The sequence below is a fragment of the Moschus berezovskii genome, chromosome 24 (genome assembly GCF_049115385.1).
Source record: "Moschus berezovskii isolate FMDL1 chromosome 24, NW_MosBer_1.0, whole genome shotgun sequence".
Classification (NCBI taxonomy): domain Eukaryota; kingdom Metazoa; phylum Chordata; class Mammalia; order Artiodactyla; family Moschidae; genus Moschus; species Moschus berezovskii.
The window spans coordinates 11,388,328-11,404,805 of NC_142483.1; the positions used below are offsets into that span (position 1 = coordinate 11,388,328).

At 47.5% G+C, this 16,478-nt stretch overlaps 1 protein-coding gene across 1 annotated transcript in view; it reads left to right on the forward strand.

The window, feature by feature from the left end:
- The window catches only part of RAD54L2 (RAD54 like 2), an 87,208-nt gene extending 73,452 nt beyond the window's left edge, over positions 1 to 13,756 (forward strand). The window contains exons 14-22 of the mRNA XM_055413924.2: positions 244 to 362; positions 2,135 to 2,234; positions 2,947 to 3,152; positions 3,525 to 3,697; positions 4,184 to 4,380; positions 6,704 to 6,903; positions 8,388 to 8,477; positions 10,663 to 10,755; positions 12,199 to 13,756. Of these exons, the coding sequence (XP_055269899.1) occupies positions 244 to 362; positions 2,135 to 2,234; positions 2,947 to 3,152; positions 3,525 to 3,697; positions 4,184 to 4,380; positions 6,704 to 6,903; positions 8,388 to 8,477; positions 10,663 to 10,755; positions 12,199 to 13,193 (2,173 nt within the window). The 3' untranslated portion in view covers positions 13,194 to 13,756. The remainder of the gene's footprint in view (positions 1 to 243; positions 363 to 2,134; positions 2,235 to 2,946; positions 3,153 to 3,524; positions 3,698 to 4,183; positions 4,381 to 6,703; positions 6,904 to 8,387; positions 8,478 to 10,662; positions 10,756 to 12,198) is intronic.
- Positions 13,757 to 16,478: the final 2,722 nt, after the last annotated feature.

A 16,478-nucleotide genomic window follows, 5' to 3' on the forward strand; every position in this document is an offset into this window, starting at 1 on the left:
TGCTATGTGTTACTCTGCAACGAGCTAAATCTCAGGATTTTTTCCATCAAGGAAGTGATAGGTTAGAGAATTTTTTGGTGGGGTGGTGGTGATAAGTGTGTGGATGATTGTTCTCCCTCATGAGCTAGGGTGGTTCTTGGTGGGTAGTTGGATGCGTGAGCACTCATTCTCAGAGGGGAGCCTACTGGGGAGCAAGATTCCCTTGAGTCCAGGAATCTTCTGAACCAAATGTGTCCCTTTCAGCCAGAGCCTTTCCACCTTGGCTCTAATCGAGGAGTTCCTAGGGAAGCGAGAAGTGCCCTGTCTACCTGGTGCTGAGGGGCAAGGAGTACAGAAGTGGGTTCGAAACGTCAGCTACTTCCGTGAGTTCATTGCTGCTTTGTTTGTGGAGCCTTGGCAAGGTCTGCCTAAGGGTTTCCTCTCCCTCTCTCCTCTCGCCTCCTCCTTCCTCCATTCTCCATCACACGCACAGGAAGATGTGTGATTTAGCTAGGGAGCAGAGAGATACTGAAAGCAAGCTGCCGAGTGTGAGGCACTGCACTAGGCTGGGGGGCTTAGGCCAGGCACAAGGAGGGCAGAGATGTTGGAGGCGGATGCCCTGCCATCACCCTGGCTTGCAAGAACAGATTTAAGGTAGCACTGGCTGACTGCCCTCACTGGAGTTCTACAGCGGACAGAATCGACATGGTGAGGATGCTTGGAGAAGGCCTCCTGGAGGAGGTGGAACTTGCCCTCGACTTGCAAAGATGGAGAGAAATTGAATATACAGAGCTGGTGTGGCCTAAAGATCATCCTAGGCCACACGAGAACAGTGAACACAAGCTTAGATCATGTATTCTCACTGGGGGAGATGGTGTCCCTAATGGGGTGAAAATCGGGTCATGAGGGGACCAAAAAATGGGAACTTTTTAGAATTCTAAAGCTCAAATATGCATATAATGAATTAATTATATAGTATATAGTATATCTGTGGTATGAAAATTTAATGGAGGGCATGGTGATTGGGGGAAAAAAAAGAATGTTTAAAGGCTCCTTAATGGGGTGGTAAAGAAAAAAAAAGTTGAAAATTACTGACAGGCACGTACTGACCGGATATTGACCTTTGGACCAGGTAATTGTTACAGAGGCCTGCCTTTGGCATTGTAGAGTGTTAGCAGCATCTCCTGTCTCCACTCACTAGATGGCAGTAGCATCCATGCAGTTATAACAACCCACCCGTCTCTAGACATTGCCAGATGTTCCCTGTGGGGGAGCAGGGCGGGGAAATCCCTTTTGTTGAGAAGCCCTGGCCTATAGGAAAGATTGAGAGAAATGGAGGGTCAGGGGATGGTGAGGAGACTCCAGCCAGCCAAGATCCATGGGTTGACTGTAGGCTTGTCCCATGATCAATCAGTGCTGACCTGCGCTTGGAAATTGTGGGAACTCAGGTTGAAAGCCAGGTTGGGGTGTTGACTGAGGGAACCTCTAATACCAGGCAGTTAATACCAGGCTTCCTACATCAGTAGTAATTCAGTTCTCCATGTAGTATTTCATGCCCTTAGCTTTGCCTTCTTCTCTACTTTCCTCCAGGTGACAAATGTAACCCCTCCTCCCTTATTCCTGTTTCTTAACTGAAGCCTACTTTTTCTCTTTCTTGTGAGCATCCCTCCTTTCATTCCAGTGTCCCATCCCATTGCTCCAGATCATCTGGTTTTTGTTTTTTTTTTAATGTCTCCTTCACGCAACTCCTTAGCCTTAGGAGTTTGTTAATTGTGGATTCCTGCCTGGTAAAGGAATATCATCCTTCTTTATCAAAACATAAAACCCTTGGTCCTTTTGTTCTCACTCACAGGACTGAGTCAGAGCAGTTACCTTAAACCAGTTCTTACCAGGCTTCCTTAACTAGGGTGATTCTCATGCACTCTGAAGTCTAGGAACCTTGGCCTTAGATTTGACCCAAGGTACTAAAGGGAGAAACACAGTTTATAGATGCCTGGGTCTCATGGTAGGTGCCTACAGAATGTCCAGGGCATGGAATCTGAGCACTGCAGTGTTTGTTTGTCTTGTTTTGTTTTAAAAATCCATTTGCTCATTGATTTTTCTGTGTATCCCTGTCCTCATCTGTCCATTTCTTGTTTGTTTCCTTCTGTCCTAGGGCTAGATGGTAGCACCCCTGCCTTTGAGAGGGAGCGGCTCATTAATCAGTTCAATGATCCCAGCAACCTCACCACCTGGCTGTTCCTTCTCTCCACAAGGTGAGTGGATCCTGAAATCGGGAAGTCAGAGGGCTGCACTCACGGCATTTGACCACAGGGGCCTGAACCCCAAAGGCTTGTCCAAGTTCTATCAGAAGAGATAGAGATCTCAGATTTGTGACTTGTTTTTGAGGTGAGAGAGGGGGCCCCCAAAGGAAATTTTGTTCCAAGGGCAATAATGATAGTGTCATGAATTTCTCTGAGACTTTCATTCACAGCGGTCATAATTAGCTTTTCTCTCAGGACTGTTCTGAGGCTTAGACAATGTGATGAATGTGAAAGTGCAATATAACTATAAAAGACTGATGGCACTATTTGTCTCATGCCAAGCAGCTTGAAGGCTATGCTGCCTTCTGCATCAGAATGCCCTTGATAGGGTATAAAGCAGTCATTCTCCCAAGCTGTTAGACCAAATACATCAGAAACATTGGTACACAGACACTTCCCCTTACTCAGTGACATCAGTCCTCACTCATCGCAGAGGGGTGGAAGAGTGGGTTTTCTTTCTGAGCTGGTAGGTCCTTCTGTGTTGGAACTTCAGGGTACCCTTTCAGTGCCTGAGGAAGGTACTATTCTTCAGCAGAATCCTCTAATATGTTCTGCTTAGGATAAAGCGGATGATATTCAGGTAGGAGTCACAGGGGGTAAAACCTATCTGAGAACTGTCTTTAAAACTAATCACTTTCTGTGATTTTTGGCTTGTGTTTTAAAGGGCTGGGTGTTTGGGCGTGAATCTGATTGGTGCCAACCGAGTGGTGGTGTTCGACGCTTCCTGGAACCCTTGCCACGATGCTCAGGCTGTATGTCGGGTATACCGTTATGGCCAGAAAAAGCCCTGTCACATCTATCGCCTTGTGGCTGATTTCACCCTTGAAAAGAAGATCTATGACCGTCAGATTTCGAAGCAGGGCATGTCAGGTGGGCCATCTTTCCAGCTCAGAAGAGGACATTTATACAGACTACCATTCTAATTGTATCAAAGGAGGGGAGGAGAGGGGCAGGGTGAGGAAGCACAGGCAGGCTTGATAATTGCTTATGAGGACAGTTAGCTCAAATTGTGGAATGGGTGTGATGATACGAGCTGAGCCTGGCTGTGCAGGTGTCTCTTAAGATACCTCCGCTTCACGAGGGTCTCAGACTGCTCTCTGACTTGGGGGTACGGAGCGGCCGAGGCATTTTAGATACTGGTGACAGTTATGCCAACACTCCTCTCCTCTGCCAGTTTTGGAGCAGTGCTTTTGTGGTCTCCTTTGCCGAGACCTGGCTTCCTTCATGTCTTTTCCCTTCTAGATCGGGTGGTGGATGATCTCAATCCAATGCTGAACTTTACTCGAAAGGAGGTGGAGAACCTACTGCACTTCGTGGAGAAGGAGCCAGCTCCCCAGACATCCTTGAATGTAAAGGGGATCAAGGAGCCAGTCCTGCAACTTGCCTGTCTGAAATACCCTCACCTCATCACCAAGGTGGGACACTGGTTGTGCATGTGCCCCAGTCCTGCACTCTCCACTGAGGGAGGCTTGTCTGGTTCCTTCATCCAGAGTTTTATTTCATGCAGATTAATTCAGCTGGTTCTTTTTCTTGCCCCAGGCAGTCCCTCTCCTCCCCATCACCTGTCCTATCCTTGTCTCATCCTAGCAGTGTGAGTTCAGCCATGAGGATAATTTGGCCATAGTGAGTTTTCCTAGCCGAAAGAAGTTCTGAAAATGTCGTCTGGTGATTCTCTGAACCCTCCCGTTCTTTTGATATGGAAGGCAGACATAGGTTGTCCAAAGCTGGTGCCAGGTTAAAGTTGAGAATTTTTGCTCTTGACAGAGTAAATGTGCCTGTGAGTCTCTTTGCTAAGTACTGTAGACAGCCGCTCTTTCTTGGTTTCAAAGTAAGGCTTTTTGTATAACATTCATGTTGGTACAAAGACTGGTAATTAAATCAACATCCTCCTGTGTCCCCAGGAGCCTTTTGAGCATGAGTCATTGCTCCTTAACCGAAAGGATCACAAGCTGACAAAGGCTGAGAAAAAAGCAGCAAAGAAGAGCTACGAAGAGGATAAACGTACATCAGTCCCCTACACCCGCCCATCATATGCACAGTATTACCCGGCCAGCGACCAGAGCCTGACCAGCATCCCTGCCTTCAGTCAGAGAAACTGGTGAGTCACTGAAAAGGGAGGAAGGTGTGCTGCTGGGCCAGTCCTAGACCTCTCAACTGGTTCCTTTTCTAAATAAAAGGAGGCCTACAACTTGCTCTTAGGCTGCCTTGAATGGATAGGTTCTGCTCTTGGATGAGGTGCTAAAGCAGTTCGGCAGCCCTGGTTTTTTAAGTGGTTCTGGCTGGAAGAGTGAGCTGCTGGTCCTGTGACTCAGGAGAATCCTTCTGGCCCCCCGGGAGGCACAGCTTCCTCTAACACAGGCTCCCAGGCCTCCCACACAGCCTCCTCCTATCTGCAGCACCTTGGTCCTAGCCTCATGTTGCAGTGAAGTTCAAGAGTGAAGGCCAGGTCTTCTATGGGCCTTGAATCGTACTCAAGGTATTCCAGTGCTCTTAATGGGATCCTGTTCTGTGTCTGTGCCTTATTCCTGAGCAAAAAGATCTTTTTCTTGAGTATAGTTTCCAAAACTGTTAAGGATAGGAACAGCATGGAAGCCAATTACTAAGCGGGGACAGAGGCTCTTTGTAGGAAATTATAGAATAGTTAAAAGTACTTTTTTTTTCTTCTCAGTAGAAGACAGAGTGCCTCATAGCCTTTATCACATCAGCTTCCTGCTTGCTTGGTTTGCATTTTTACATTGTTTGATTATCTTGAGTTAAAGATACTAGTAATTATTTTAAGAGAGATAGATTTTAGGACTTTTTCTTTTGAATGTTCCATGTTAAAAAAAAAAAAAAAAGCTTGCCAAATGAGTTTCTAAAGGAACTGAATGAAGCTGTATAAGATTTTATATGACTAAACTTTGGTGATTAAATTTACTAATTTTTATGTATAATGCTTCCGAGTAGAAAATTACTATCTTTTCAAAGTCTTCAGACTTTATTTTTGTGTCATTTTCCAAGATACTGTTGCCTGCTCACATTCTCCTCTCCTGTCCTCTACCCCTTTTCTTTCTCTTTTCTGGGCTTTTCCTTGTAACAACAGGAATGGACTAAGTCTGAACCCAGTGGGAGAAAAACCGTATGGAGACAAGATGTGACAAATGGGCTGGGCTGTAAGGAGATGTCAGCTCTTTTTCTAACCCATCTGCAGCCCTGTGGAGGGCATCGGCATCTCACAGCATTTGATCCTGCTGATTCCTTATTCTATCTGGGTACCCAAATTCCTAGCCTTAGCCTCTCAGAATATGGGCCTTGGGCTAGATTCCTAAGAGTCCCACTGATATCTGAGTAGGGCCCCAAACCCTGGTGAGCGTGCTGTGTTCTTTGGCATATCTCGGTCATCCACAGGGCCCCTGGTGTTGCCCGAAGGCAGCCTGAGATCTGGGACTGAGTACTCCTGCAGGCCTACTCCAGCAGCAGAGTGGTATAAAAGTGTGTTCTTTTATATGCCAGTTTTCAGTTAGATGAGGAAGAACATACCAGTCCCAGAGGGTCTCTTTCCCAGAGCTAAAGACCACAGACTCTAGAAAGCTTAGAGACAGGGACTTAATTTCAGAACCCTTAAATGAGTAGTTTCTTCAAGGTACCAACATCCAGCTGAAAGGAAGGTAAAGAATGAGGAATGCCTCATTGACCACAGGGCAACATTTTGGTGTGTTGGTAGTAAGAAATGCACAACCAGGGCTCAGGCTGGCCACAGCCATGTGCCACTTAGTAACGTGACTTCTGTGCACAGTGTTTAGTCTGCTCCTGCTTTTGTGGTGGCTGTGACTATAGAGCCATTTTGGGGACTGGCCCCAGGAGAAACCCATTGAAAAGTAATGCAGAGGAGAGAGGTGTCTGCCTTACTTACCGAAACTTGAGGATTTAGAGGGTAATGATGTTAATATTGGACAGATGGTCTCAAGGTCAGCCAGCACATGTGATGTCATGTGGCCTTTTTTTCCTTGGTGAGTGGGAAAATTCCACCCATTTGTCCCCATTTGTCTTAAAGTTAGCATGCACCATGCACCCGTGCGCCCCTCACCCCCCACCATGACTCTTTGCCTCTTCCTGACTTGTAAGGACAAATTCCTGATGTATGTAGACAGGCAGTCCCAATTCTAGAGGAGCAGATGTCACCTCACATTTCCAAGAAGACATTATTCCACTGACATCTGATTCTTCTTAGACACCGAGAGGCTTTATCCCTCACTGTGTCTGTCTCTGCTCTGTCTCCAGTCTCCTTTTTAATTGACCATACCCCGTGGCTTCTTTTGATCCTTCTGTCAGCAGCTCTCTGGCTATAGAATGGAGAAGTCTGGAGAGGCTCAGCAGTCTTGCAGAAAGGTAAGTAAGGTCTGTTTTGCCAAACTCTTAGTGTGCTTGTCTTTCTTTCCTAGGCAGCCAACCCTGAAGAGTGATGAGAAGCCCGTGGCCAGTGTTCGTCCCGTACAGTCCACCCCAATCCCCATGATGCCACGGCATGTCCCGCTGGGAGGCAGTGTAAGCTCTGCCTCCAGCACAAATCCAGCTATGAACTTCCCGATCAACTACCTGCAGCGTGCGGGAGTCCTTGTGCAGAAGGTGGTCACCACAACAGGTTGGGAGCTCCTGAGTTCTCTTCCGGGGGTGCTGTCCCTTTTAAAATTCCTTTGTTCAGATTCTTTACCTACTGAGCTATGAGGAAAGCCCAAGAAGGTGAAGTCACTCAGTCATTTCCGACTCTTTGCAACCCCGTGGACTATAGCCTGCCAGGCTCCTTCATCCATGGGATTTTCCAGGCAGGAATACTGGAGTGGGTTGCCATTTCCTTCTCCAGTGGATCATCCCAACCCAGGGATGGAACCCAGGTCTCCCACACTGCAGGCAGACTCTTTACCATCTGAGCCATCAGGGAATCCCTCTGTTCATTCAGGAAATATTGATTAAATAATGTCTGCATTCTAGGCAGTATCTACATTGGCACTCTAAGTAGAAGTAGAGAAGACAGCAGTCCCTAATCATGAAGAATATGCATTCTAATGAAGTATCTTAAGAGTAGCAACACAGAACTGGGTTTTATTGAATGTGGTGGGTGGGACGGACACTGAGATTGTGGGAATGTCACTGGACATAGGGTTTGTCCTCAGAGCGAGGTGTCAGTGTGTTGAGTCCTGCCCTACTTGTCGGGTCAGCTGGGTATGAAGGACCGCTCTCAACGTCCTTAGTTAAAGACCTTGCTTTGTTCTTTGTAAGTTAATGTGGATCGAGCATGGGGGGCCCCAGTCAGAGGTGGGCAGCGCATTCATCCCTGCAGTTGTCTTTGTGGTTCAGAGTAGTTGGGAAGGAAAGCACCTCATGATGTTGTCTTTCATCTTTTTATCTAGAAATATTCATGATATTTCATTTTAATGAAAATATCTTAATTGGTTTTTTTGAGTATGAAAATTACTAGATATTCATGGTAAAAAAAGCTTCTTTTGAAACAAATTAAAAACAAAGAGCCTCTCGGGACTTCCTGGGTGGTCCAGTGGTTAAGGCTCTGCTTGCACTGTAGTGGGTACCAGTTTAATCCCTGGTTGGGGTACTAAGGTACATGCCATGTGGCACGGCAAAAAAAAAAAGAAGAGAGACAGCCTCTCGTAATCCTACTTCTCTCCTGATTCTTGAAAATGCGCTTCTCTTCATCCTTTAGTTAGGTGAGGAGTAATACCAGCAAGGAAGATATGTGGCCTCTTGGAGCCTAAAGTGATAGGAGCAGATACATGTAAATTGCTTAGGGAGGAGAAAGAAAATAGAAATAACCATTTGAACGAAAACTTTTTTTTTTTGAACTGAAATTTTCTAAATCAAAAACTCTATGATTTTTAAATTATGAGAAGGATGATCAGGTTTCTGAAAAGTGTTTTGTTTTCACAGTATTCTTTGTTGAGGCAGTTGCGAGCAGCACTGCTTGCCTCCCCTTCCTTGGTTCTGACCTCTGCTCCACTGGGATGCTTTAGGAAAACCCTTCAGGATCGGAGGGTGGATGTGAACTTGCCCTTTTCTCACCCTTCTTCAGTCAGGCCCCATGTAATCTAAATCTGAGGTCTGTGTCTTCACTAGATATTGTTATTCCCGGGCTCAACAGCTCCACAGACGTACAGGCAAGAATTAATGCTGGAGAGAGCATCCACATCATCCGTGGGACGAAAGGTGAGCACCTGCCCGAAGAGCCCCTCCCCTCTCTCTGGTTGAGAGTGGTGGGCTGGCCAGCAGAATCAGGACATATGGCTTGAGCTGGAGCCAGGGATAGGAGTCATCCTATAAGAGTTGGGGAACGAGGGGGAAACCTGAGAAAATGATGTTTCTAGGAGCTTAGCTGGTTTGGGGTGGGCTCAAAGGATAGCTGTCAGCAGCTTAAAAGAAAGGGGTTGTGGTCCCTGCCTTCCTGTATTTTGCCATCTTCTTTATGGAGACTCTCAGAGTGGGTTTGGATAGACACATTGTTCTGTGTTGGTCTCAGCCTGTTATCGGCTAGGAATGCCTGAGACACTCGGTCCTGTATTACTTGTGGCCAACCCCACATACCTTTCCTCAGAGCCAGTGTTGTGACTGGACCAGCCCTTGTTTTTCTTATTACGATGGCAGGGTACACCTCAGCAACAACCATCAGGCAACCTTGAAAACACTAGGCTTGTTACTCATAGGTCCTCTAGGCCACACAGGAAGGTGGTAGGTAGAGAGTCAGTGTGTGAGCTTGGGTCTCTGTCTTATTAAGGTCCAAAAGTGGCTAGGGTTTCGCAGGTTCACTCTTTTATTGGTGAATTTAAAACATAAAAGTGGGAATTGGTGTGTGGGAAGGGAAAGGTGAGAATCACTCAAGGATTATATATCTAGGTTACCCCAGGCTTTCTAATAAGGAACTTTTCAAGGGTGAGAGCAGCTGGGTGCCTTATCTCGTAGTTTAGCTAGTAGCTGTGCCTGACAGCTGGCAGTTTGTTATCCAAGATGGATGTCTTTGAAATGGATGTCTTGGCAATCAAAAGCTTAATGCCTGGCAGTTACACTGCACATGGGGAGGCCAAAATTAGAATGGAGTAGGTTATAAGCAAACACATACATTGCTGTGCTGTCTTACCTACTTGACTAGAGTGAGGTAGACATCTCCAACTAGGAAATGTAGTAGGTAGATGAATTAGTATACCTGGGATACGTGACAGAATTTTCGAGTGTGGTCATTTGAAAAGTCTGCTGCCTCTGGCCTCATGAAGTTCTCCAGATAGGATTTCTGGAGAAATCCGGGCTGCTGTCAGAACACAGTTGAAGCCTATATTTCATGTCAGCTTGTGCTCTGTGATGCTCCCTGAGGGTCTTTGTTTAGCAAGAGATTTTGCCCTAGTCTCTGTTGGGTTAAAGCACCCTTAGTTTCAGGGGAAAATGCTTTGAAATACACGATACCCAGAGAAGGTCGTCCACAGCCCCCTTACTGGGTTCTTCCTAGCCTAGAGCTGGGAGGAGGGGGTGGTATGCAGACTGTGGCCCACGGGCCAAATCTTGCCTGCTTGCTATTACTGTACTTGTGAGCTAAGAATGGGTGTTATATCTTCAGTCATTTTCAGTTGGTTGGAAAAAAAATCAAAAGAGTTCTTATTCTGTGACATGTATATGAAATTCACATATCAGTGTCCATAAAGGTCTTTGGAGCACCGCCTTGCCCACCTGCCATGCTGTAGCAGCCGAGTGGAGTAGTTGCAACAGAGCCCTTTCGGCTCACAAAGCCAAAAATATTTACCAACTGATGCTTTAAGAAAAAAATTTGCTGACCTCCGTCCAAGTGGCAGCCCTGGCACCAAGAACTAGATCAGAAGACATGCCCAAGACCAAGGGAAGGTTGACTAGTGCCGCGTGGGAATAGAATGCCCATCCTGATTTATTCCTGCCACGGGGTGGCGGTTACTGAGGCAGTGAGGCTGCTTCCTCCCATCAGGAGGACCTAGGCCGGAAGGCCTGGGCCAGAGCAGAGGCAGCCGGCTTCCTGTCTCCACAGCGCCCTGTCAGTGTCCTCCTTGCATCTGCCCTTTCCGGGTACTTTCTGGTGTACCGGTGTGTCTCCCCTCCAGAGTCAGGCTCCGTGAGACGCAGGGCTCTTTTCTGTCTTGTATGTACTTCAGCGTCTGGGTCTGGTATGTGTTAGTCACACGGTCAGTGTTTGTGGAGTCAATGAGTAACATTGGGCCCACAGCTCAGTCACCCCACTCCTCACTTCGGGGATTTTGAGAGAGAGTGTGAGGCCACTTTTATAGCTCTTTCTGAGCCCACAGTGGCTAAGCCTGGAGTTTTCCCAGGCTGACTGTATTGCATGTCTGCTCCTCATAGTCTTCCTCATGCTTCTCCTTAGGGACATACATCCGTACCAGCGATGGGCGAATCTTTGCTGTCCGGGCGACTGGCAAACCAAAGGCCCCTGAAGATGGTCGGATGGCTGCCTCAGGTATAGTGCCTTCTACTTTCCATTGACCTGTGTGGCATTTTTGACAGGTTTGGTTTGTTACTATTTTTTGAATACATAGTGTATATATGGTTCACAATTCAAAGATTTCAAAAAGGAGTAAAGTGAGAAGTTTTTCTTCCTTATACTCCCAGCCATCTGCTGCTCCTTCCTGGAAGTGCTTATTCCTGTGTTTTGTTTTTCTCTCGAGAGATATTCTATACATATATATGGTACAGGGATATGTATGTGCACGCATGTATATATTAAAACTATATATGTTATATACATGCTATATATGTGTGTAACTTTGTATTTTGAAAACAAATGCTGAACTTACTGTAATACACTGTTTGTTCTTTTCTTCATTCACTGGTGTGTCTCAGTGCTTGTTCGTTATCCTTCTTTGAGATGTTCCTCGGTGAAGGTTTGCACAAGGTGCAGTTAGATGGGTATAACACAGTGCGGTACCGAATTCCCTGTTCCTGGACCTTTAGATTGTTGTGCTCTTCTGTTACACTTCTGGTTCACAGTCACATGGGTGTATCTATAGGAAAAATTCCTAGAAGTCGGATTGCCAGGTCAAAGAACATACGTGTGGCACATGAACAGCATTAAGAACTCTTGCAAAAGTCCCCTCTAGCTAGGGGAGTGGTTCTCACTTATTCTCCCACCGTGAGGTGTGAAACTAGACTGCTCTTGCTCTCAGCTTTTATCATGGAAATTGTCAAGACCCCAGACAAGTTGAGAAACAGCTCTGAGAGCACCCATGCGCCCTGCATCTCTGTCCGGTGGCTGATAGCTTTTTCAGAAACTTTTTCCTTTCTCTCCGTTCCTATTATTTGAACTATTTGTAATTTGAAGATATCATGTCATTTCACTCCTAAATATTTCAGTACACATTTGCTGAGATTAAGGTATACTCCTCCTAATCACAGCACCTTTATCACACTAAAGAAAAGTTTAACAATTCTGTAATGTTACCTACCACTCTTGCCGTTTTAGATTTCTTAGTTGTACCAGTCATCTTTCATGGCCATGGATTTCGTTTTGTTTTTAACCAGGATAGACTGCTTTTTAAACTTCCTTTTCCTCTTTTTTTCCCATCATGGGCACTGACCATCTTTGTCCCCAGAAAGTGTCTGACTGAAAGGATAATCTGGCATTTCATATCCATTATTTCATAGGATTCACCTTGGTGGAGTTTTACAGGGAACTGAGGTATAGCAAGGTTACAAGTCTTTCCTTGGATAGACTTCTTTCCTAGATCAAAAGATTTCTTTCTTTGTGACTGGGAAAAGTTGACTAGGTGATGTTGTTTGCACATGAAACTATTTGAATTTTGAGAACCACAGGACAGGGTTTTTTTCCCAATGGACTTTTGTCTTATCCCCTCCTTCCATCCCTGGCCATTCTGGTTCTCAGTTACCTGCATTTTTTCCCCAGGTTCCCAGGGGCCTTCTCTCGAGTCTACAAGCAACGGCAGACACAGTGCCTCATCACCTAAAGCCCCCGACCCTGAGGGGCTGGCCCGGCCCGTCTCTCCAGACAGCCCGGAGATCATCAGCGAGCTCCAGCAGTATGCGGATGTGGCTGCTGCCCGAGAGTCCCGCCAGAGCTCCCCAAGCTCCAGTGCCGCCCTGCCTGGCCCCCCAGCTCCACTTGTGGACAGCAGTGCTGTTCCTGGGACAGCCCTCGGGACTGAGCCTCGACACGGGGGTCATTGCCTCAATAGTTCCCTCCTGGTGACCGGCCAGCCCTGTGGTGACAGGCACCCAGTGTTGGACTTACGGGGCCACAAGCGCAAGTTGGCCACCCCACCTGCTGCCCAGGAGTCAGCCCGCCGGCGGTCCAGAAAGGGCCATCTGCCAGCTCCCGTGCAGCCATATGAACACGGGTATCCGGTTTCTGGCGGGTTTGCCATGCCACCCGTCTCCTTAAACCATAACCTCACCCCCCCCTTCACCTCCCAGGCTGGGGAGAACTCCCTGTTCATGGGCAGTACCCCCTCCTACTACCAGCTGTCCAATTTGCTGGCAGATGCCCGCCTGGTGTTTCCAGTGACTACTGACCCTCTGGTGCCAGCAGGCCCCGTCAGTTCCTCTTCCACGGCTACCTCAGTCACTGCCAGCAACCCCTCCTTCATGCTCAACCCCTCTGTAACAGGGATACTCCCCAGCTACTCACTCCCATTCTCACAGCCACTCCTGTCCGAGCCAAGGATGTTCGCGCCTTTTCCTTCCCCTGTCTTGCCCAGCAACCTTTCACGGGGCATGTCTGTCTACCCCGGCTACATATCCCCACATGCAGGCTATCCAGCCGGTGGCCTCCTCCGGTCCCAGGTGCCTCCATTCGACTCTCATGAGGTTGCTGAGGTGGGGTTCAGCTCCAATGATGATGAGGATAAGGACGATGATGTAATAGAGGTCACTGGGAAATAGCTGGGGATCCCCTCTCCACCTCACTCGGGGCCCCCAGCAGGTCGCCCACCCAGACGGAAGGCAGCAATCTGGGGTTTCTGAGAATAGGGCCCTTGGCAAGAGGGGACAGGAAGAGGACAAAGAAGGGTGGTTGACCATAGGTGGCAGGGCTCTGTTGCTGTTTTAACAAAAGAGGCAAAAAAAAAAAAAATTCCAACAGAGCAGCAATAGTGGGAAATCAGGGACCTAAAACAGGAATGGAGGGGCAGGGCAGCCTGCCTCTCTTCCTGCCTGCCTTGCTTATGCTGTCTGCTTGCTTGCTTGCCCGTCTGAGGGTAGAAGCTCACATCCCATTTCTGTCTTTGGGAACATTCTCTCCCGAGGGAGCTGCCTTACTGGGTGACTTAGCTTGGTCTGGAGAGGGGAGGGGAGGGAGGGAGGGGAAGAGAAGAAGGGTGGACAGACTGAGATTCCATGCAGAGTGGGGTCTTTTTAGGGGACGGGAAAGAAGCAGACCAGGTGTGTGTGCGTGTGTACGTGTGTGTGTATGTGTGTGTATATGTACCTACATGTATGTAACAGAGCAGGGGTGCAGGTGGGTGGGACGGGAGGGAGGGAGGGAGGGACTAAGGGGGAAACTAAGAAATGAATTTATCTTTTATAAAATGGAAATCAGAGCATGGTGGTTCATGGCAACTGTTACTATGAACATCAGGGTGAGCCCAGGAGAAGAGCCATGGGAACCACAAGTTTCCTTCTAGTTGGGTAAAGACCAGGCCCAGCTAACCCAAGTCCCTGGTCATCAGAGCCACACTTGATTCAAGACTGGGGGGAGATTATCAGAGAAAATGGGCATTACCAATCTCTCTTTCCCCAGTGGCTTTCTCTGAGCAAGATCTGCCTTTCTGGCGCATGAGAGTGTCAGTGTGCTGAGGCTAGGAGGGAGAAGCACTGTGGAGTGTGAGCGGGAGGTCATGGAGTTGTGGCCAGAAAAGACATTCTTCACAAAGATGGAACCGAGCCCCTAGCTGCCCGTCCTGGTGGCCTTTCTTGGCCTTTCCTTTCCTTCCCCAGTAGAGAGCTCCATGTTAATTTATTTCTTATGGGCAATTATTTATTATTTGGACTTTTCATGTGTCTTGGTTCTTTTTTTGGGGGGTGGGTGGGAGGGGAGGTTAGGGTAAGGAGGGTAGGTGTTGGGAAGGGAAAGTTTAAGATGTCTCAGACCCCATAGCTGCTGGTTAGTAAATCCCCAGTGGATGGCGAATTGACCAAGGAAAGAGAGTTAGCCTTGATCAAGGTCTACACTAAGCAACTATGTTTTCAGCAAATGGCCTTTCAGGAAGTTCGGGGAATCCTGCGACTGGGTATTAGCGATGATGCGACTCATTACACAGTGATTGAAACTTAGGATCATGCAGTTGGCAATTGGGAAGTAAGTGACTCCAAATTCAGAGCTGTGTTCCCTTGGGATAACCTTAGAGGCAGGCTCTACGCTGAATAGTGAAGCTGGGTGTAGGTGTTGCTGGGTTGACAGAAGAGACAGTTGAGCTCATATCGGGAAATGTTTGGCTTCCTCAGCCTATCAGGTGATCAGTGTGGGCCCTTGTGTCTGCTACCTCCGTCCTCTTTGAAGGAACTTGGAGGAGCCCTTCCTCTGTAGAAGCCTTAAATCATCATAACACATCGGTCATTCTGAGTCTCCCCTTATCACCAGTGCTGGAGGCTGAGGGGCATCTAGTCTTTAAGCATAAGCACTGTCTTCCTTTTGGCTTTTCTGCCCCTACTGCTGACACCTTGCTGGGCAGTCCTTTAGGGAAAACAAGCCCTGTCTGGCTTCAGAGTTTTACCGCCTCTCCATCGGTCCCTCCTCACTGGCTGGGCAGCTGCCACGCCTGTCTCTTCTGAGCCCTGGAGGCAGCTTAGCTGGGTCGCCCCCTAGTAGTAGCTGCTTCTGCAGTTCTTCTGAACAGCCCATTTCCATTGTTTGGGGGTTCTTAGAGCACTCTGGGGTATTATCCCCAAGAAGAGACACGGAGGTGGCTGGTGCGTGTGCGTGTGTGTGTGTGTGTGTGTGTGTGTGTGCGCGCACTGTTCAGTTACACCAAAAGTGGAACTTAAGGAGTTTGTTTTCTCTGTTTTCATAAGCACCCCGTCAGACACCTAACTCTCCTCTTCATAGAAGCCTTAGACCTACAATTTAGCTATGCAAATTATTTTAATAATTTAAAAACAGCAGTTCCAACAGCGCTTTCTCAGATGCATCCCAAGAATGAATGGTGAAGGGGCTGAGTTGGAGTGGGCTCTCTGGCTGAGGCTGGTGCAGAGGGAGTAAGCTAGCCTGGATCTCTGATTTGCAGGGAACACTCACCACCTGGGCTGCAAATGATGCCTCTAAGGCCCCGGAGCTTTGGGATCCCAGAGATTGTGTGTGTTTGGGGAAGGAAGGGTATTTCTGTGTTTATCTCTAGAAAATCACAGCAGCAGGCTCTGAGAATCCAGAAACTATCCCAGCGAGGAACTAAAATCAGTCACTGGAGGGATGAGCTGTTAAAGGTACCAGGAAGCAAATGGGTATTCTCAGTGCCATTACAAGCCTGCCCTCTTCCCAGTGGTGCTGGGGGCTGAGTCTTGCTTCACCTCAGGAGAGGCCATAGTTTTGGGAGGCTGTCCTGGGTAGGCAAGGTTTTCTTTGATTTATGCAGCTTAGAGTGTATAAGGTAGTAGGGCTAGGATCATGGGAAATTAGAGTGCTGCTGGTTCCATGGTTTTCCTTTTTTTTTTTAAGTGAACCTGAAAACAACGTCTCTGACATTTCTGCTATCTCTTTGTGCAGGTAGGCAAGTGTGCATGCACACCTAATATGAACATATGTGTGGGGGAATCAGGAGCTGTCTCAGAACCTAAGAACGATGTTTTACTGTTTCCCTCATGAGAAACAACTTGGCAGTGATGTCCACCCACCATTCTGGCTTGAGTAAGGGAACGATGGTAAGAGGGAGGGCAGAAGATCAGGCTTAGTCATCTTCCCTCACTGCCGTCTTCCATAGAATGTTTTCAAGGGCCTCTCAAGCCCCATGTGTCTGGTTTAGCCTAAATCCTCAATCTAGGGGATATAGTACTATGTGATGATTCAGGATTACCACTTGTAGTAATGCTTGATCTGCTGTCTCAGTATCTGTAGATAAAAATTCAACAAAGATTAGCCATTGAAGTGAGAAAGTAAGTGAACCATGTTGGATCCATATCATTTTCAAATTAGATATCTGCAGAGTTCTCACTGCCTCGAGTTATGCTTCTCAAGCA